This window comes from Ammospiza caudacuta, chromosome 1, assembly GCF_027887145.1.
Source record: "Ammospiza caudacuta isolate bAmmCau1 chromosome 1, bAmmCau1.pri, whole genome shotgun sequence".
Classification (NCBI taxonomy): domain Eukaryota; kingdom Metazoa; phylum Chordata; class Aves; order Passeriformes; family Passerellidae; genus Ammospiza; species Ammospiza caudacuta.
In genome coordinates, this window is record NC_080593.1 from 107,366,931 (window position 1) to 107,388,527 (window position 21,597).

At 37.4% G+C, this 21,597-nt stretch overlaps 1 protein-coding gene across 3 annotated transcripts in view; it reads left to right on the forward strand.

Moving 5' to 3' along the window:
• MIB1 (MIB E3 ubiquitin protein ligase 1) overlaps window positions 1–21,597 on the forward strand; it is a 76,969-nt gene that overhangs the window by 5,044 nt on the left and 50,328 nt on the right. For all 3 annotated transcript variants that reach the window (XM_058818265.1, XM_058818273.1, XM_058818282.1), the window contains exons 2-9: window positions 4,164–4,335; window positions 6,974–7,103; window positions 8,905–9,009; window positions 16,161–16,227; window positions 17,036–17,240; window positions 18,675–18,858; window positions 19,209–19,353; window positions 20,495–20,628. In XM_058818265.1, the coding sequence (XP_058674248.1) occupies window positions 4,164–4,335; window positions 6,974–7,103; window positions 8,905–9,009; window positions 16,161–16,227; window positions 17,036–17,240; window positions 18,675–18,858; window positions 19,209–19,353; window positions 20,495–20,628 (1,142 nt within the window). The remainder of the gene's footprint in view (window positions 1–4,163; window positions 4,336–6,973; window positions 7,104–8,904; window positions 9,010–16,160; window positions 16,228–17,035; window positions 17,241–18,674; window positions 18,859–19,208; window positions 19,354–20,494; window positions 20,629–21,597) is intronic.

The following is a 21,597-nucleotide window of genomic DNA, read 5'->3' on the forward strand; positions in this document are numbered from 1 at the left end:
TAAGGAAATGACAGTTATTTGAAAGTAACTAGGCATAGTGAAAGTACCATTCTAATTACCTAGTTTGTTTTGGTTTTTAAAGTTATATGACACAAAACATGTTTCATTTTGAAATAGAAAATCTTGAAGAATATTTAGAAGGTTAATTTTTTTCATGATCTCGGTTTAGAGAGCTAAAGTGCTCTTGGTGAACAGCTGGTCAGCTGTAGGCTGCTGTTTGAACTTTGAAGTTTTTATGGCACTTCAATTCATTCTAGTAGTTTAATGAAGGCTTTCTTTCCTAATACAAACTTTGTAACATTTGTGTTTCTCAAGCTTTCTTAAACAGCCTTGAAGAGGGGAAGAGTTTATGTGGCAGATTTTGCTTTTGGGTCAGGATTTTAGTTTGGCTCCAGAGCCTACACTTGGTGCAGTCTCCTGGTTGTTCTTATGACTTATGTACTATGCTTTGATTTACGTCATGGATGGTTTGGGAGTGCATAAACTGCTTTGCTTTTTGGTAAAAGTAAATTGAAATTATCTCAGGACTGATGAGCCTTCAGTCTACTGGGGTAGAACCAAGCTAGTGTGAAACTGTGGACATAATGTGTCCTTTCTTCCCCCTGAGTGTCTGTAGTGCCACTCAGTGCCAACTCAGTGCTGAGTTTTGGTGTGTGCATGGTGAGCCAGCAGATGGACACCTCAGTGATGCAGGTTGTCCTCATGCCACCCAGGGAGGGCCACAGTGGAGCGGGGACCCTCACTGCAGCGCATGGGGGAGCCCATGCTCAAAGAGTGTTTTCCTGAAGGAATAAAGCTTGTGGAGAGGACCCATGATGGGGCTGGGGAAAAGTGTGAGGAGCTGCTATGGAGTGACCTCTGTTCCCCATCTGCACCAAAAGGGTTGTCAGGCGCTGGAGCAGGCTGCCCAGAGGAGTGGTTGAATAACCATCCCTGCAAGTATTTAGAAGATGTGTAGGCATGGTGCTTAGGGATGTGGTTTGTGGTGATCTTGGTGGTGTTAAGTTAATGACTGGACTCGATGGTCTTCAGGGCCTTTTCCAACCAAAAGATTCTGTAGTTTTAATATACCTTGGGAAGAAGTAGGGAGATAGATGCATTTGGAACGAAGGAATGCAGTTGTCTCTGCAAAGACGGTGAAGTATGGGGAGAAGGTGTTTTAGTTTTTGTTTTCCTCACCATCCTCTTTTTTTTTTAATTAGCTATAAATTTTCTCCAAGTCAAATCTCTTTCGCCTATGATGGTGATTGGTAAATAATTTCACTTTTAGCTTGACCTAAGCTGTTTCATTTTGTTTTCACTCTTGGTCCTGTTGAGGAGGTAGAGTGAGAGACTGGTTGGGCGGACACCTGACAGCCAGGCAAGGTTAACCTACTACCCTTGGTGTACCTATAATATCTAGTTGAACTTAAATTCTTTCAATCTTCTTTAACACGTATTTTTGATCTAAATAATTTTGTGTGTATTATGACCATGAGTAAGAGTTTAGTATCACATTATGTAATCGGTAGTAGCGCCTTGTTTTATCCTGTTTTTAGCAGATGAAGTTCAAGGTGTCTTAGTCCACTGTCACCAGAAGCATACAAATCTGCTTCTGCCCCCAGATCTCTGGTGCAGTAGTTAGACATTCTGTAGCAAGATTACTTGCCTGCTCCTGCCCTGCAATTCTTTGTTTCTCATGGCAGTAGTGTTGTGCAGCACCTCAAAGAATGGGATTGGGAAACCAGTTCAGCTGAATATTTTTCCTCCTGGCTGTTTTCCAGCCTGGTGTGTTTCTTCATGCAGTTTGCATCCCAGCTCTGCAAAAACCATTTGCTCACATAATGGAAAGAATGGAGCAGTGTGGTCAGGTGAGGCATGTGCTGAAGTGGGTGTTGCTGCTGGAATCATGTGTCGGGGAATGGATGAAGAAAGGCCATATCTATCAGGATGGTGTTTAGGGATCTGTGAGATACAGAAACATCCCTTTAGATCAGATACTTCAAGTACAGACTTGCACTGTTCTTTTTTTAAGTCCCAGACACTGTGGTCAGTAAAATGACTTGAGTCAAATATCTTTGTACGATTTTTTTTTTCTTGATCTTTCCTAAGCAAATTTTGCTGAGTTTTGCATAGCTGCTTTTGCCTCACTGTCAAGAAGTATTTAGTTTTTATTTAAGTTTACAGTGAGATGGCCTATTCTGTATCACATGATTCCTAATTATACTGCTCTTTTGCTGTTTCTTCCTGCTGTTTGGTCAAGTGGAAGAATCCTACAGCACCCAATTCCTTAGTTCCTTCACATCCAGAAGAAATGTATTTCTTGGCCAAATGCCTTCCCAAAAGTTCAGCAGGCATTAAAAAAGAATATCATCAAGAGATGTGTAACTTCTGTTTCTGTGTGAAATACAAATTTAGCAATCAGTTAGAAATAACACCAAAACAAATACTACCTCTCAACCGCAAGCACTGTAACTAGTTAGCCTTTTTAAACAAGGTGACAAAAACACGAACAAGAACAAGATATCTCAGTGCTTTTAGTGCATCCACTCTTGAGGACTTCAGCTTGGAAACCAGAAGAACAGTAAAATGCTTCAGTACAATCTCCAGAGCAAGAGGGGTGTGGTCATACTGAGATTCAAGTGAAGGGCTGCAAGTGTGCCGCAAAGAATCTTAAGGGTGTCTGGTACAGGATGAGAATGAGGGATCTGGTGGTGCTTAGTCTGGAGAAGAGGAGGCTCAGGGAGATCTTAAGAGTGTATATAAATGCCTGATGAATGTTGTAAAGAGGATGGAGCCAGGCTCTTTGCAGTGATGCCACATGACAAGGCAAGAGACAATGGGCACAAATTGAAATACAGGAATTTCCACTGAAACAGAGGAAACAGTTGTTTTCTAGGGATGGTTGCATATGCTCTGTTGTGGAGTATGTTCTTGGTGGTGCTCAAAACCTTGAATGGATATGGTCCTGGGCAGCCAGCTCTAGTTTACCCTGCTTTGAGCAGTAGTTGTTGGAAAAGACAATTTCCAAATGTGGCTTCCAACCTCAGCTATTACATTTTTCTGTGAAATGATCAAACAAGAAGGCATTTCCTTCAGTTTTGCCTTTCCAACTGTTGACTTTTCTTTGCTACAGATGGCTCAGCTGTTGGGTGTGACTAATAGCTTTATAGTGAATTTGGCATTTGTTTCTGAAAGCATCCCTCCTGGAGGAGGCAAAATCCATTCTTTTTCCTCACTTAGTTTCAAATTGATCTGGGATTTTTTTAAGGGGAAGTGATTGGGAAAATTCTGTGTTACTCTAGCTTCTTAGTGCTCATTTCTGTCTAGTTCTACAGACTGAATGCTAGTGCTTCTCTCTTCTATTGCTCAATTTTTTCCAAACAGTAGAATTTGATTTTTTTTTTTAATAAACTTGTGGCTGTTCCCTGTATTTAGAATGGGTGGATGGGAACTCTATGACTGATCATTTTCACTCTGCTGTAGCTTGGCAGAGTTGTAAGGCTAAAGACTTGGGATCAGTTTTTGTGGAAGGCTTGGCAGAGCTCATGCTAGTGGGTTACATCTGGTCTGTCTCTGGCACATTCGTTTTAGAAACAAAACCAGAATAACAGTAAAATGCTTCAAAAATGGTAACAGATTTTCATGAAGCTAATGGCATCTATCCAAGAGAGCTTAATTTTTTTCCTGTATAAAAAAGAAGAGAGACAAGCACTTTAATTTTCCAGTGTACAAAATGTGTAAGTCAAAGCAGTAATTTTTAGGCTGTCACACACAGTTGAGCACAGTGGCCTTTGTGATAAAACGTGTGTTGATAGCTGTACTCCAGAGATAAAATTCTAGATTTCCCTGTGTGCTTTGATAAACCCATTTCTGACCCTTTGACTTGTAGTTAAACGATTTCTCATTTTCTTTCTCTCCTTTGTATAGATGGAAGGAAGCAGACATAGCCTTCTCAGCTTTTTAAGATAGAATATTTCAGGAACAGACTGCCAACTGGAGATACGAGGCAAAGTCCGCTATCTTTTCCCCTCAGTGGTTCAGGCTGATAGGATATAAGCAGCAGCCTTTCTTTATTGTTAAATTTCTACTATATAATGTCAAATTATAATGATGTGCAACAGAAGTCTGTAGTGATGCAGCAAAGTTTTTAGGTTTTTTTCTTTTTTCTTTTCCTTCCACAGGTATCAAACATGATGGGACTATGTGTGATACTTGTCGGCAGCAGCCCATCATTGGCATCCGATGGAAGTGTGCTGAATGCACAAATTATGACTTGTGCACAGTTTGCTATCATGGGGACAAGCATCACTTGAGGCATCGTTTTTACAGAATTACCACACCGGGAAGTGAAAGGTAAAACCTAACTTTTTCCTCGTGAAATCAAGTAGAAACAGGTATTTGTGGTTAACTTTGAAATTGAACATTTGGTTAATGAAATTTGGATTAGGTAAGAGAGTAAGAGGCTTGAGGTTAGATTCTGTTTCTGGGAGACAGATAGCTAGGATAAGTCTTTGGATCTTGGAAAACATGGAAATTTTAGGAAGAACAGAGTACAGAAAAATGTTAGGATATGATTATTCAGTTTTGCTTGAGGCTTTCCTATTTTTTGTGTTCTCATATAGCAGCTTTAAAACAAAGGCAATTACCTTTATACTATGCGTAATCACAAAAAGATTTGTCAATGAATTATGAATGTGAAGGTTTAATTAGATTCAGTAATGGTGTGGACAGACTGAGGGGAAATACCCTCCTTGAAAGTTATGGGAAACAGGATGATCTGGACTTGGAATTGAACTGCTTAAACTGCTCACTACAGGAAGCAGAGAAAAGATGCTATGAAGGGTTGTTCTGCTCTTGCCTTGGTTTTCATGTTCTTAAGCATCTATTATCATCTCTCAGTGGAGAACTCGGAACAAAATTGCATTTAGTGTGTCCTTTTATAGGTGTTCTTGACTTTAAATAACTTGTCTCAGTCCAAAGCCCCTCTTTGTCATGATTTATGTACCAGTTAAGTGGCAACAGTGATATTTGCCTGCTGCTAAATACTTGGAGAGCTATGGAAAAAAACTGTATAAAGGCTACACACTGTGCTGTCACCTCTGTGATGTTTCCTCAATGGTCTTTCATTAAATCATCAAAATATTTTTTTTTTTTTTAGATATGGTCCTCATTTGAATGTGACATGTGTAAGACAACATTTATATCTTCTTCTTGGAGAAGTTAGATTTACAAGTATGCTGTAAATGAGTGGTGTGCTTTAATCAGTTCTTGTACAGTTAAGGGAAGTGGCTGGAGCACAGAGCCTGAGGTCTCAAATTATGTCTTACAGGGTCTGTGTTTACATTCTCAAGTGCTTGCTTAAAGGTTTTAACCGTGGCTCAGATGTCCAAGTCAGTGGCTTAATCAAAACATAAGAACTTTTTGTTGGTTGTTTTTTGGAGGCTCACACCAGTAGCTTTAGGTACCAAATAAATGGGTATCATAAACTTACTCTCAGTTGCAATGTTGAATGCAGAACAAGACTTACAAATTGGACTTTGAGATGCTGTCTTAATTTAGTTAAAGGAGAATAGGTGACAAAATATATATGTTTTCTACTTATTTGTTTTTTTGAAGTCTTCTTGCTTCTGAGAATGCTTGCCAGACTTTTTTTTCTTTCTTAGGCTGAGGTTTCCTTTGTAGTTTTAAGAGATTGGTTATGGTGAATATGGTACAAGTTTTAGTTTTGAAGATAGATTGTACATTGTGTAAAATATTGCTGGAAATTTTTTGCATCTTGTCACTTTCTTCCTTTCTTTGTTTACTCTCACTGAGCTCTTATCTAGAAAGCAGCTTCTTCTGCCAAGGAGCTGTTTCTATTGGATCAAGCTTAGCTGGGAACAAGTGATGGAGGCTAACTGTTTTGGGGAGGAGAAAAGGGCAAAACAGTGCTGTTGAATTTGAGGGATGTCTCACAGGAAAAATGGCAAGAGACATGTAAGAATGTTTTGATGAAGGGAAACATAAGCTCTTATGTTTTATTTTTGGGTCTGGGATATTGTATGGGTGGCATAATGAAGTAATGTATGTAGGTTTTTGTCTCAGTTTTGTGAGTTAAGAATCTTCTCTAATAGAGATTACTTTGTGTTTTTGGTAACTTTTATTTTTCTTAGAAAAAAAATGGCCAGTGTTTTCATGTGCTCTTTGCATTGATTGTAACAGTTGAACTCTTTCCTTGTGTGCCATCTGCTGGATGTTAAAAGTTAGCAGGATGCTGAGAAATTTCCTGAAGTGGTCAGGAAACATTCCGAATGTCAGCTGAAAAATTCTTTTGTCTGGCGACATGTTCCTGGTATGAAGCAAGAAGCCTTGTTACATGAAAATTGGTGGCTTTTGAGATTATTATTTCTAGTTAAAATATCATGAACCATTCTGTTTAGGCTTGTCTACTTCAGTTCTGCTGAAGTCAGAAGGAATAGAAGAGGTTTGCTTTGAAAAAAACACATTATATGACTGAAGAAATGGATACTACTGTATTGACTTAATTTGTTAAGAGATGCTATAAAAAATGTAGAAAAACTGAGAGGAGGGAAAAGAGATGCTCTTAGCATAATTCTGAATAAAAGTGACAGAGCAGTTGAGGGACAGAAGTATTGGCTTAGAGCACATCTAAGAGAAACAGAGATGTGTTTATATGGCTTTGCACGTACTTTAATGATTTCAATAATATAAGTACAAATCTATATGCAAGCATTTACAAGATGAATGCTGGTAGTAGGAAGTCTGGAGAAAGAATGTTAGAATTTTAAAAACTAATCATAAACAATCAATGAATCAGATTTTGGAAATTCGTGGGGTTTTATCTTGTGTACTGCTTGTGTGATTCATGCACAGAAATCTGCAGTTGTGGGTTATTTTTGTTTTAAGATGCTCTCCTTCCCATCCCCAAAGATTTGTTTTGGACTTCCTTTATTATTTTGACATTTGTGGGTTCTTCTTTTAATAACTTCAGGGTATTGTTGGAGTCTCGACGTAAATCAAAGAAAATTACAGCAAGAGGAATCTTTGCAGGTGCCAGGGTGGTGCGAGGAGTTGACTGGCAATGGGAAGATCAAGATGGTGGCAATGGGCGTAGAGGAAAGGTAAAAATAAAACTGGTTTAAATAAGAAACTGCACCTCTTTTTGCTCATGTAATGGCCTCAGTGGCCTTTTTAATTGTAGAGCAAAAATACAATCATGAGAGCTTGTATTTTAGTTGTCTGGGCACTTTTAAATCTTTTTTTGTAATATTTAAGCATTTTGGAGGAGGAGGAGGACGTGTACACTGTAGCCAGCTCTTTTACATTTTAATTTGCATTTTTTACAATATCAGCACAGAATTTTTTTAATTCTTAATTTTTTGTCATTGTTTTTTAAGATTTGTAGCAACATTAAGATCTTGAGCATATTTCAGCATTACTAGAGAGCTGGTATAAAAACAGAGCTGTCGAGAGTAGCCCTTTCTAGTCATCACTGCATTCTGTAATCTTACTGCTTGTGGGCCAGCACATTTGTGTATCTCTTGCTCTTGGTTTTCAGTGCTGGCACCCTAGGGTTTTGTTTTTCACATAATGATTATAGGGACTTCTCCAGTTTAAAATCAAAAAGCTTTGCAAGTGTTGGGTGTGGCTATTATGTTACCGGCTTAGGACAGTCTTGGAGTGCTTTTTATGCAGTGCTTTAGTAAAAATATTTGTATTTATTGAAAATTGTATGGAATGATAAGTTACTAATCATAACATTTGTATATTTTACTTTTACAACTTCCATTTACCTTGAGAACTGATGAAGGTTTGGTATACGTATGAACTTTAAACAGACAGTGTAAAGTACACTATGACTTTTATCACCAAATTTGAGAATTGGATGCCCTTGTATCTTGGCAACCTGGTGTTTTTTGTTGAATTTATTTTTAATACACTTAAACAGCATTTAAAGGAGAGTGAAAAGTTCCTGACCATGATATTTAGCCTATTTTATATTCTTATTTAGCTTATTTTATATCCTAGACATTTATGGAAGCCTTAGGACATTTGGAGATTTCATTTTGAATTTTACTGAAAGGAAATAGTAAGTCTAAATCTTTTAAGACGAGATATTTAAATGCAGCTTTTTTCATGTTGATTATTTACTCCTTCCCATGTCAAAATACATTGAAATCTCTGAAACTTCGCAAAATAAGTGTCTTGTCCTGCACAGTCTGCTTTGTGTACTAAATTTGTATTAGAGAGATTGTTTACCTGTACATCTGAAAAAATATATAAATGCATATAAATGTTTTTAAACGTGGAAAGGTAGGTTGTAGCTAGCAGAAACATTGTTTAAATAAATATAAGTAAGAGTGAAAGCAAAATCTGTAAACTGACTTTTTTTTCTGTTTTTTAAATAATGGAAATGTTTTCAGAATTTGATGCATGGCCTCCTGATTTCAGAAATGTCAAGGAAAGACATTTTCACTCTCCTTTTGTACTGTTGTTAAACATACTGGCTCTGGAAATAAAACTCTGTCTCTTAACATAGTGCATAGCCACCAGGCTAATGCAAGTTAAACCAGACATATTAAAGCAATTAGAATAGTTTTCATCCTGTTTCTCTTAGTTAATGATGCTTCTGGTAGGAACTTATCAGAGCTGTTCAGATTTTATTCTCTGGTTGTATAGTTAGATAACCTCCAAATATACAAAAGAAAAACAGGCCTACAAAGTATACAGTCAGACTGCTGTCTTAACACACCCAGGGAACACCTGCATCAAGCAGAAAACAGCTTCAGAACAAATTTTATCAGGTTTAGTAAAACTACAATATCATTAATTACTTTGAAGAGATGAGTAAATTTTGAAGTTCAAATTGTACTTCTGAGTCTTTGCTCTAGAAACCAGTTTCTTATTTTCACAACTGAATAGGTGACTGAAATCCAAGATTGGAGCGCGTCGAGTCCACATAGCGCAGCATATGTTCTTTGGGACAATGGTGCTAAAAACCTTTACAGAGTTGGCTTTGAGGGCATGGTAAGTATAAAGGAACACAAAGGGTAAAATGCATGGTGGGGGAAGGGCAGTAAGAATAACTTGTGCTTTATGGTCGTGCTTTTGTGATATGCTTTGTCAGTTTGCATGCTGGTTGTCAGGTCATTGTGAATCCAGCTGTAAGGGTCATGCATATGTATTAGTAAGGAAGTCTGATCTGGGAATTTACTAAATGTGGATAACTACAAGTTAAGAGCTGCTTTCTGGCACACTAAATATTTGCCTCACACACATTTATCTTTCTGTGCTACTGTTGTGTTTAGATTAAAATTCAGAAAAGAATGAAGGCAAGCATAGTTAAAAACTTTTTTTAAAACCATGTTTTTCAACTCCTGAACTGTTCCGTTGACTTCAAATTTTGGTGTGATTACTGCAAGATTTGCAGTTTTTAAATTACTTCAGTACTTGGAATGCTATTGAGAGCTATTTTATTTTTGCAAATGGAAAGGTGTTGAGTTAAATTACAACCTTAATTTTCTTGGCGCTAAATTTTTCTGTTTCCTTTTGAAGCTTCTCCAGCAACTTCTTCAGCTTTAGAAAGAAAATGGGTCAGACTCTAGCCTAAGTGCCTTCTGTTGCTGGGTTTTCTTATCCTAATGTGGGTCAAGGAAAGGTTACTTTGACTATCAGCTGCTTAAAACCTCGTAATTAGCATTTTCTCTGCATGATTTTGGTTTGATTGTGAAGGGGAAAACCATGTTAATTTAACATTGAAGTGTCATCTTGTCAGATGTGTAACAGTAATAAAATGTTATACAATGACCAGTTACTTTTTTGAATGTAAACTATTTGACCTTACAGCCTCAATTACAGCTAATTTTAATACTTAAAATGAAAATAAATACCACTTTTGCAGTACATACATATTTTAGTATTACATTTAAAAAGAGTAAAGTAATTTAGTGTAGGTCAGCTTTTCTGATGCATTGAGATCCTAGGGGCAAAATATGAGTCAGTATTAAATTATATGCTTCATGGTGTCCCCCAGTTCTAAAGAAAATTCTTTGTATACTGGCAAAAATGAATGTGTGTTGTGTTTTGTAGTATAACATTAAATAAATGTTTGGTGTCTTCTCTCTTGTGATACATGGAAAGGTAATGGTTACAAAATCTAGATAGAATGAGATACAGATCAACTGATTTTTTTCTTGTTGTAGTTGTTATGACTTCAGTTGCTATGTTAAAAATTTTTGGACTACATAATAAAAGTGCTGTGGAATCATTGAAGATTCCTTCTGGTTTCATGAGAAAAGTACATTTGAGATAAGTTACATTCTGCTTTGAAATAGTTATTCCCTTAATTTAAAAAAAAAAGTTATTATTTTTAAATCAACTATACTGTTTCCCAACTTTTGTCACCTTTGAAAATGTTAAATATTTCTAGAAAACTCCATTAAGTACTGCAGCTGTAAATTCACACAAAACTTGTGTGAATGGTGGCCCTTCACACAAGTTTTGTAGAAATACAAATATTTGCTTAATTTAAAAAACATCCTGTTAGACTGTGTGTGAGACTATGTATGTAGATGTTATTTTTAGGATAACAGAGAAAAAAATATGTATACGTGGATCTACAGAAAGGATAATTGGAGGCTGTGTAAGTAGTGCTTACCTGAATGTAATCCATTCCTACACTAATTTTATCTTTGATGTTTTCAAAAAATGCAATTTTTACTTCAGACAGAATGGATTCTTGAATATCTATGAGAGTCATTTGAATGTAATGCTTAATTTTATAACTGGTTAATAATTAATTAAGTGTACAATTCATTATTATTGTTTACTACTATTTATGTGCAGTTATATAAAGCTGACTCTGTCAGAAAGTTCACATAAAGTTGGGGAAAACTTGTTTTGGTACTTGGAAATTGGTTTAAAACGTCCAGAGAATGTGGAATCAACAATATTCAAGAGTGTGTAGCCATGTAAATACAGCTGGGAAGAGACCCTGACTTGCAAATGGGTAACACTTGACTCATGCTAATGGAGCTGATTAAAGAAACACAGCTCATTATTGTAAGTCAGTGTTCTTGTTTGATAGCTTATAGGCTGCATCTGGTCCTCAAAATTAATCTATGTGGCCTGCCAGCTTTGGAGAAATGAGGTTTGCTTGGTGGGACAGCAGGTGCTGACTGAAAACATGCATTTATTTCTGGTCAGATACTTGGAGGTTTTATTTGTGTTTGCTGTGTTTACGTATGAAGTGGCTGAGAAGTGCATCTTGCCTCTGTTTTTTGGAGTTTTTTTGGTAAAGTCTGACATTTAAGTCTGGGAGTTTCTGTTGCCACAAGTCACAAATTCCTGAATTGAAATCTGTGTTTATTATGCTGTTAGGTCAGATAAAATGTTTGCTACATCCTCAGTAAGAATGAACTACTGTTGGCTTATATGGTTTGTTATGCTACTCACATTTCTTACCTGTATGTATTCAGAGTCCTGAGCCAAACTGAGCTGTCAGCCAAGTAACCTGCTTTGGGCATTTTTTCATTTCCAAAAATGTGTGAACACATCCTTTTGCAAGAGAGGTCATATGGAATGAAAAAGTTAATGGGAAGATTGTGATTTTGCTTTTGGGACTTGTGGCTGGATTTTATTTCTTCATAGCATGTGAGCCGAGGATGGTGACTTCTGTTGGTTTTCACTGGAAAATAGTTCCAGCTACAGGAGTGTCCTAAATCAATTTCATTTAGGAGTCTGTTTCTTTCAGAATTTCTTTTCTCTGTACCACTTGCCTTATTTTGCTGTGAATAGCCTCTCCTAGTTTCTCATTTTGCAGGATTGTGCTTTCATCTGTGTAGCCTCTGAAAGAAGTATCTGTAGTTATCATCCATCATTGTCACTGTGATATGTAAGCCATCTGTGCTGGTGTACTTTTTTCCACAAATTCCAAATAGTGAGTGCATAAGGGAAGTTGAGATTGCTTGCCTCTTGGTGATTGATAATTAATGTCTGTTCATCAACTTTTATTTGGATTACCCATGAAGTTATTATTTGAAAATGCTCTAGAGGATTTTAAGAATTTCTTGTTACCACTTCCTTTCTTTAAATAAAAGCAAGGTAAATATCTTGATATACTAGGCATTTTATGTGAGTGTAGTAGTAGTTCTTCCACTGTAGTTAAAACTGTCAGATCTGTAATGTCAGTCAAATCTTCACTTCTCTGGTCATTTATCTTATGCATTTATTTGCATTTGTCAGCAGACTTTGTTTTGCTTCTTTTTGATGTAGTCACATTTCTCCTGTAGTCTCAACCAAGTCAAGTTTTTCATCTTTCTGTATTGCGAAGAAAAATATTTCCATTAAGGAGAAATGTACTTACTGATCATATTCCAATATATTTATAGTATTAACTGACAGGGAAGACTGTGCCTTCCTTAAAAAAAATGTTGCACATGCAAAGTTTTTATAAGTGTCTATAATAAATAGTAAGGTTACAAACCATTCACCCAGTACTTGCCTGAGGTTTTGTTTCCTCTGTAAGAAACTGTTATTATTGTTTCTGTGACTCACACTTTTTTGTAATTTCAGTAACTTTCTCTACCATCTTCTACCTTCTCCATTTATTGCTTCATTTTTCCCAGCTTCTTGAGAAGGATTTGAGTTGATGAAATTTGAAACATGGCGTTTCTTATAAACCTTTCGCTAAAGCATACAGATTTATGCAGTCTCTTGTTGCCTTAATCTGGTGACAAAGCAGCATGCACTGAACTTTTTCCATTTGCCTCCAAAGGGCTGCTTTCCTTGCCAAAAGCTGTTGTGAGTTTAAAGACTTAAAGTGACCTTTACTGTGTGTATTCAGTGCTACCTTGAACAACTGCAGCTGTGGCAGTATTCCTGCTGGTGTATCTGTAAGATCAGTATTAATTTCTCCCCTGATATTTGCTGCTGATGTTAGATGCTGCATCAGTGCATCTGGATCAAACATACCTCTTTTTCTCAGCAGCACAGCTCGTTTTCTTACCAAGTCTGTAGATCCTTCCTCCCTGGTATTGATGGATGGCATTCCATATTGATTGGAATAACTTAAAAGTTATTTCTGTAGTCAGCTGCTCCTTCAGCTTTGTTTTCCTCCTCAAGGTCAGGGATAATGGTGCTTTTACACCATCTGGCAGCGCTGCTGACTTTGCTCTACATTTTCTCATTCTCTGAAGTTTTATGAAGATGAAATTGCTGCTGTTTGTTTCCATTGGTATAATTGGATGATATGTCAAAGTGCATTTACTATATTTCCTGTTTTACTGGGCAAGTAGTGATCTCTGTGTAATAGCACCACATACTGCTAGAATGCAGATTTTAAGGAAGTTAAAGTGTGGGTGCTAGAAAACCAAAGTTCTCCATTGTAGGCAAAGACTGTTATTGCCCATTGCTCATGTGCATCAACTGACCTGCAAGTTGTGCAGTGCAATGTCTGATTTGCATGCTTTTCCTTGAGTTCTGATTGATTGCCTGCTTAACTGGGCTTTCTGTCTCTAATCATACAGAAATTCTACAAGATCTTTAGCTTATTTTTCTGTTTCCTGAAAGAATCCTACTTGGGGTTTATCAAATGATTTCTCCATCAAGTCATTGTAGAAAAGCTGATTTGTTCATCTCCACCATGTATTTACATTATATCCAGCCTCACAGTTGTTAGTTCTTTTTCTGGTGGTGTCACTGTGAGTCTAAAACTTGTATTCTAACATCCCTTGTTTTGGTACTTTCCCTTTTACACTTGTACGTATCATCTCCAAACAATCTGCTATTTTGATTGACTTTGAAGTCTCAGGGTGACTCATAACTTTTAGAAATCCCAGTGAGATTCTCTGAAGTGCAAAGTCTGGTGCATCTAGACTCCGTCTATATGTGGTTTTGCTCCATGTGCACTAGGGGGGCCTCTTGCCATGCAGTCTTCTGAGTAGTGTGATGACGAGCTTACCATCATCCCTGATTTTTTACTTAAATTACTTGGGCAGGATAAAGCTTATTTTCCTTCTCTGACAAGTATAACAGCTGAGTGCTAGAAGGAAAATTGTAGTTGCTTACCCAGCTTTTGTGGCACTGAAATACAATTAACTACAGTTTTCTGTCTTAAAACTCCAGAATCTTGTTTGGGTTTGGTTATATTTTAAGGTATTTGCAGGCCTTTATCATGTTGATAGTACTTTTCTTAGTAGTGCTGTTTGCCACGTTGCCAAAGGCACTCTGCTTATATACAAGTTGGTTTATGCTACTTTAGTATCTGTCAGTGTCTTATCTTTCTGTGTGTTTTGGGTCCTCCATTATTTTGTGGAAGGCTTCTGGGAAAGAAGAAAAAAAAAAGCCACGCTCCCTTGCTTTTCTGCTATAGTTAGATCAGACTCTTGTTTTATTCTTTAGCAATGTAACATTGACTACATCATGTAAGAGAAAGAAAGACAGTTGTGAAGCTGAGGTTGGACACCAATCTACCACTTAGTCTTTCAACCAAGCATATCATTATACTCCAGAAATAAACTGTACAGGTCAGTGCAGGCAGGGTAAAATTCAAGTGCAGGTTTCTGAGTTTTGGGGTGTTTTTTTCCTTGAAAATTTAGAGTACCATAACAGGCTTCCTAGTAATGTCAGCTGCAAAATAGTAATTAGCCTTTTAATGAACATTTTGTTTCTTCTGCTAGGTTTTAGCCATCAGTCTTCTCAGTGCACTAACACTTGCTGTAACCCAGGCAGTCTTTCACCCTGATTTTGCCTGGCAGGGAGGAGAGCCTTTGGACTCTCCTGTGCTCTATTCTTAGTGTTCTGAAGAATGTGACAGCAGCTCTTGCATGTGCACCCCTCCTTGTCTCCTTCACAGACAGCTGCTTGTGCCTGACACGGAGGGCTTGTATTCAGTGGGTGAGACGCAGTGCTCCCGGGCACGTTCAGTCTGCCTGGTTCCGGGGAATGAATGAGTTTTTGCCATCTGGGATGGGCCGTGCAGCCCCTTTGTCTGCGGCCGGGCTTAGCCCAGCACCTGCCCACCGGGTGGCAGCATCCTGCCGCAGGCCGGCTGCTGCTGTGCCGAGCGAGCTTTCTCTGCTCCCTCGGGGGATTTGAAGAGCGGCTAAAAGCTCATTGTTTTCCTCTGGCTGTCTTCATCGTTTTTCTAAAGTGACGGTGCATTCTTCATAGATCAGGACATACACTGAATTTTGTATTGTTTCTGCTTACCAGTTGCCAAGGGTGGTATTGTGCTCATCAGAGGCTTGATGATTTGGAAGAGTTCAGAGTTTGCGTTTTAATCCTTTTGCAGGAGGACTGTCTGTCAGTAAATCTCGGGCAGGGGTAAAAGAATTGTTCAAGTATGTTTAGTTGTGGTTAATTATATCATTACCACCACCTGTCCCCTACTTCCTCCCCCATGCCATAGAATATTCTGACACATTTTGCAGTTTCTGATCTCCTTCCCAACTTATTTTGCACACAAATATGTCCTTTGTTTAGCGAGACTTGTTTCATAAGGAACAATGGCAGATGATAGCTATTTGGAATTAAGCATTACACATTATGGAAAGGAGAATTATAGAAAATCCGCTGGCTTTATGAGTAGGAGTTGATTACCACACTTGAAGCATCTCTTTCTCATAATATGAGACAGTTTTATGAAGGATGAGCTTTAAAACTTTTCTCTTTAAAAAGAACATGTTTAGCTCTCTGTAGTATTTTGTAGGCTTTTTTGAAGTAATACCCTTCCTCATATTCTTAATTAAGAAGTTTTCATTTTATAAAGTCTGAGTGGCAAGTTTTCTTCCAAGTTAAACATGGATCTGTCAAAAAGTGTTGGGAAGAGTGGGCAGCACTGGCAGGCATTAAATGATGTTTCCTTGCTTGTGTTCACAGAATTATTTTTAAAAGGAAAAATAACTAAATACAACAATGCAAAGGTGCTTTGTGTTAATTCCTGTCTTTGAACTAAAAATTTCTCATCCTTTATAGCCTCTTATATTTTTAAAGGTTATTAAAGTCTTGAGAATGTCAAGGCCGATAGATTGGAAAGTATTTGAGATTATGTGCATCATAGGACACGTTTTTTGTACACATAATTTTCAGCCTTTCTTAATTAAATATTTCAGTTCTAGTTTCACTGACCTGGAGACTTGGTCACTGAGGACTAAAGTTTTCTCAATCTCTCTCCGTAGTCTGACCTGAAATGTGTTCAAGATGCAAAAGGAGGCTCTTTCTACAGAGACCATTGTCCTGTGTTAGGTAAGCTGAAGTGAATTCATGTTGATTAGTATTAATTATACTCACTCTGGATTTCCCTTTCTTTTCTAAATGTCATCCAAAAGTACTGTCCTGATGCAACAACTAGTGAAGTGTAAATAGTAACATTTCTATGTACTAATGATAAATTGTCATGCTTTTCTAAATAGTATTTGGTATCAGTGTGCCAAGGGGATGGCAAGGGAGCTTTTAAGTGTTCATTAAGTTATAAATTGTGTTGTGTGTCCTGTGCAGTGTATTTCTAAAAAGCCAAACATAGCTGTTCATTCTTACAGAACTGGCTTAAATACTAAGAGATGTAATAAATTTAACTCTTTGCACAAAAGCACTGTTGTTTTATTGACACCAGAGCTTTTATGTGTCCAGAGGTCTAACACCATATGATAGCTTTTAAGATCCCAGTTAGAGTCCATAGTGGAACTTGTCACAAGTATTTAGCATTTGCCAGTGTCACTGCTATTTGCCTATTTGCCATGAAAACTCAACAAGAAACACATAGTTCTGTTGCCAGAGGTTCCAAAGTTTTTTTTTACCTCTTGGCCACTATGGTTGCAGAGACATTGGTGTGGAGTCACCATCTCTGGAAGTGTGGAAAACATGTTGGTGAGGTACTTTGAACAGGGTTCAATGGTGAACATGGTGGTGGTGCTTGGTTGGTGGTTGGACTTGAAAATCTCAAAGGTTTTTTCCAACCTTAATTCTGTGAGTCTCAGAAATTAAATTCTGCTCTTTAAGTTACTTGGAAAATTAGTATGCTGGTGTAAACTTTTTTTTTCTTACTCCCTTTCAGGTGAGCAAAATGGTAACAGAAACCCTGGTGGGCTGCAAATAGGTGACCTTGTAAACATTGACCTTGACTTGGAAATTGTGCAGTCTTTGCAGCATGGTCATGGAGGATGGACTGATGGCATGTTTGAGACTTTAACAACAACTGGAACGGTTTGTGGCATCGATGAGGACCACGACATTGTAGTACAATATCCAAGTGGCAACAGGTTTGTTCTATAGCCTTCATCATTGCTTCTCACAAACTTCCCTTGCCTTCAGTGATTGTGATTACTTGGTGCCAGAAGCTTGCTCTTCTCCTTTTGTGTATGTTAAGATTTCCTTCTAGATGTGTAATGAGGACTTCACTTTGAGGATGCTTTAGTGGGAAAAGGAATTTTGCTGTGCCTCTCACTTGTGAAAATTTATGTTCACAATAAGAAATTACATTCTAGACTATCTTATTTGCAAAATGCAGTGTTTTAAGCAGTAGCTTCCTTTTTAATTAAAAACTATCTTATCCCATGGTATCAAGAGGCAAGGTAATAGCAATTCATTGTGGGTTTTCAGGAAAGTAATTTAAAAGGACAGGTGACAAACTTCAGGGGGGATCTTGTCTAAACTAGAGTCACCTTGGCATGGTCCATATCTAGCCTTTTATTAGTCAAAGAAATGTTAGTTTATATAAATACAGACCAAGAATAGGAGGTATTGGGGAAGCCAAAAATACTCCCTGCAAGCAATTTAGGTTTTAATTTTGCTTAGCTGCGTCCATGTTACTAAGACTCAAACCCAGCTGTACAGCGGGGTTTGAATCTAATATGGCCACATGGTTTTCTGTTCTCTTGCTCTCAAGTATTGGGCTTATCTTTAAAAAGTAGCAGGTGAATGGAATATCATTTCAGTTGTATATGGAGTTTGACCTGTTCAGTTTGTTCAGAAAGAATTAACAGTGTACTGTTCATTCAGGATACTGTTTGCTAATATTGTAAAGTAATGCAGAACAAAGCTGTTTTCCCAGCTAAAGGGATGCAAGTGGCTTTTCTTTTGGCAGTCATGTCAGCAGAGTCAGTGACAGGAGCTACTCTGTCTTGTGGTCTCCTTCCTGACAAAACAGTGTCATTCCTCTAAATCAATGCAATTTAAATTACCAGTAGGATAGTTTGATTGAAAATTGAGGTATATCTGGGACATCCATTTAATTGAAAAGTATTATTATAACTTAATGTTGCATCTTTTGACCTGGGGGGAAGGGCCAAAATTCTGTCTTCTTCTTATGTTGTTTCCTGACACTTCGGTCCTTGTGAGACAACTTGGATCTGCTGCTTTTCAACCAGTTATTTCCTAGCCCTGTGAAAATAAAGTAACAGTATAGCTTCTACATTGCTGTCAGCTTGCTTCTCCATAGGCAGGATATTTCTTAACTGCCTTTACAAATGTATATCTCTGAAGCTTATCCTTGAAATTAATTAATGAGCCACAATTAATGAATCAATGAGGCAAGTTGATGGACAAAAAAATGGTTAACAGCAAATATAGTATCTATAGTATCCAGTCACAGAAAGTTTGTAGGCATACAAGCAGAAAATTACACAACAGATGATTTTAAAACATATGTTTCAAATAGTGTGTTTAAGATCTTCTTTAAATGTTTATTTGTTTAGGTGGACATTTAATCCAGCTGTTCTCACCAAGGCCAACGTTGTCCGAAGTGGAGATGCTGCTCAAGGTGCAGAAGGAGGAACCTCTCAATTCCAAGTGGGAGACCTTGTGCAAGTGTGTTACGACCTGGAGCGAATCAAGCTTCTCCAGAGAGGTCATGGAGAGTGGGCTGAGGCAATGCTTCCAGTGAGTAACTGTGTGTTTGCATTCACAGAATGGTCAGGCTTGTGCAGTATTTCTAGTAATGTACCTGTACATTATTGGTATGTACCTGTGTTTTATTGTATTGTACCTGGACAGTATTGTAATGTACCTGGAGGCTGCTGCAGTCTAAAAGGGATTTTCTTTTAAGTTTTGGTCAAACTCAGTGTAATACTTGATCAGGTGCAGCAATCTGCTTACCTAATGAAACTTATATAAAAGTAGTAGTGATTGTACTGTTAAACAATGGACTTCATAAAATTTATATAATATTAAAAATAAAATATTTAGGTATCTGAATGTTTCACTTACATTTGATGTTTTCCTTAATTCAGACTTTAGGTAAAGTTGGTCGGGTCCAGCAGATTTATTCAGACAGTGACTTAAAGGTAGAAGTTTGTGGGACATCTTGGACCTATAATCCAGCAGCTGTCTCAAAGGTGGCATCAGCAGGATCTGCTATAAGTAATGCATCTGGTGGTAAGTTTGAAGAACAACTAGTAATATTGCCATATGTATGGCAAGTAATTGTGTTAATTAAAAATTGTTAATAGATATTAATACACTCTTTGTATGAAAAGATTAATAATAGCCTTGGAGTTGAGTAAATGAAGTATTATGTGAGAAAGATAGGAAAAAAGCTTGCAGTCAATATGGAGATGTTGTTATATTGATCAGGCGCTTCTGTTTGGTCGCAGTGCAGGTGTGTCTTTGGAGGTCCACTCTAAAGACTTCAAAATAGTTGGAAGGGACATCAGATTGAAATAGGGACTGAGGCATGCAGAGAGTGTCACTGGCAGTAACAAGCAGCCTCCTTGTTTAAGAGGTGGTTAAGATAGCAGGCACAAGCAAGGGATCTGTTGCAGGTGGTTATTTATTATAACTCAGGATATTTATTTCCTTAAAATTTCTATCTTATAATTTAGTCAGACATCCTGTGACTAATTACAGTGGGATTTTTTGGTGTCTATGTAATCACACTTCACTTTTGTTGAACATGCTGTCATTCATATAATAACAAGGCAGAAAAACTGTCCAGCATGTTTTGTGTTCTGTTGGCACTTTTCAATTGAAACTAGAATTTTTCCTATTTTTAGTCATAGCTAGTTATTCTTTCCTCTTCACATATTTGTTTTAATGCCAAGAAAACTTTCTACATAGTTTTCTAGATTTTTTCCTAAGGAGACATAGATGTCATGAGTTTTCTCAATAAAGAACCGAGTACAGTGGCCATAAAACTATCTAGAAGAGCAATACAACTTAGTGTTTCAAATCACAGAAGACATGCTATACCCAATGTTAGAAAGTCTGTAATAGCAATACATAAGGTCATGGTTTTACCTTGTCCCACCCTTTTGTGTTTTGCAGGAGAAAAGCTATTTATGGTTCAACCATCTTTGTTTTGAAGTGTCTAATGTGCAGTCTCCACTGTCTAAAGCGTACTAGGGTGCAGCTCTTATTTCAAACTCAGTCATTTTACAGCTGCTATTTTATGGTAGTCTGCGTATTACTATGTACATGGCCTTAGAAACAAAACAAATGTGGCTGGGTTTTTTTTTTCTGTTCTTGTGTAATTAGAATTGTCTTAGAATCTTAGTTGTCGTTTGGTTAACAATTACAGAGAGATTGTCCCAGCTATTGAAAAAATTATTTGAAACCCAAGAGTCTGGAGATCTCAATGAAGAATTGGTTAAAGCTGCTGCCAATGGAGACGTTGCTAAAGTGGAAGACTTGCTAAAGAGGCCAGACGTGGATGTGAGTGTTCTGTTTTGGGAATATCTCTTTTGGGGGGCCTCTAGTACTAAAGGAAGAGCAGCTGTTCTGAATACTCCTTGCCAGTAGGTAGTGTGTCTTCTTAGAAGTAATACAGCTAGTTCCAGTATCTCTTCTCCCATTTGCTGTCCTGTGAAATGTGTGTGGGCTGTGTGAACACAGAGCTGTACATACTTTCTTGCTGGACAGATTTTGTAGTCTTTTGTCTGCCGTAAATTAAGATACTTTTCAGCCTCTGACTGCCAGGGTTGCTGCAGAGAACCAAACATTCACAATTACTGAAGGATATTCAAATTCTTCTTTTTTCAAGGGGCATAGAAGGAAGTAGGGTAGATTTTTCAAGATGTTTTTGCTGTTGTTGTGAGTTTGTTTTGTTTTGTTAAAACTCACAAGGTAGATCATCTAATCTGTTCTCTGTCAGATTTCTTTTACCAACTTGTCTAATACTGAAAAGTCTAAAATAAAATGCTTAGTAATTATAGGATTCCATTTATAGAACATATTTTAAAGTTACAGTCCTAACTACAGTAGTAGTAGTGCTTGGAGATAAGAGTCTGAACTTTGGTTCTGAGCACTGATTTTTATCTTAAGATTTGACAAAACATGGCTTTTTGTTCAGACTCTCTCCTGTTGTTGCCATAAATTTGGCAAGGAAGTTGTACCATAGAGCAGAGGACAGGTATACATCTGAGACTTGTTCTCAAAAATCTTGCCTTTACAGGAGTCACCCAAAGATGAATATTTTTAATTCAAGCATCATTAATGTTTGTTATAAATCCATTTCTTCTTCTTTCCTTCAATTTAGCTAATATAGAAATGAAATAGAGAAGCTCTAGGTGATCTATATATGCTAAGAAGGCATCTTAAAATTGTTCATTTGATTCTGTTATGTATGCTGTTGCTTTGAGTTTTCTACTGCTGAACAGCCTTACAGGGGTGTGTGTGTGTCTT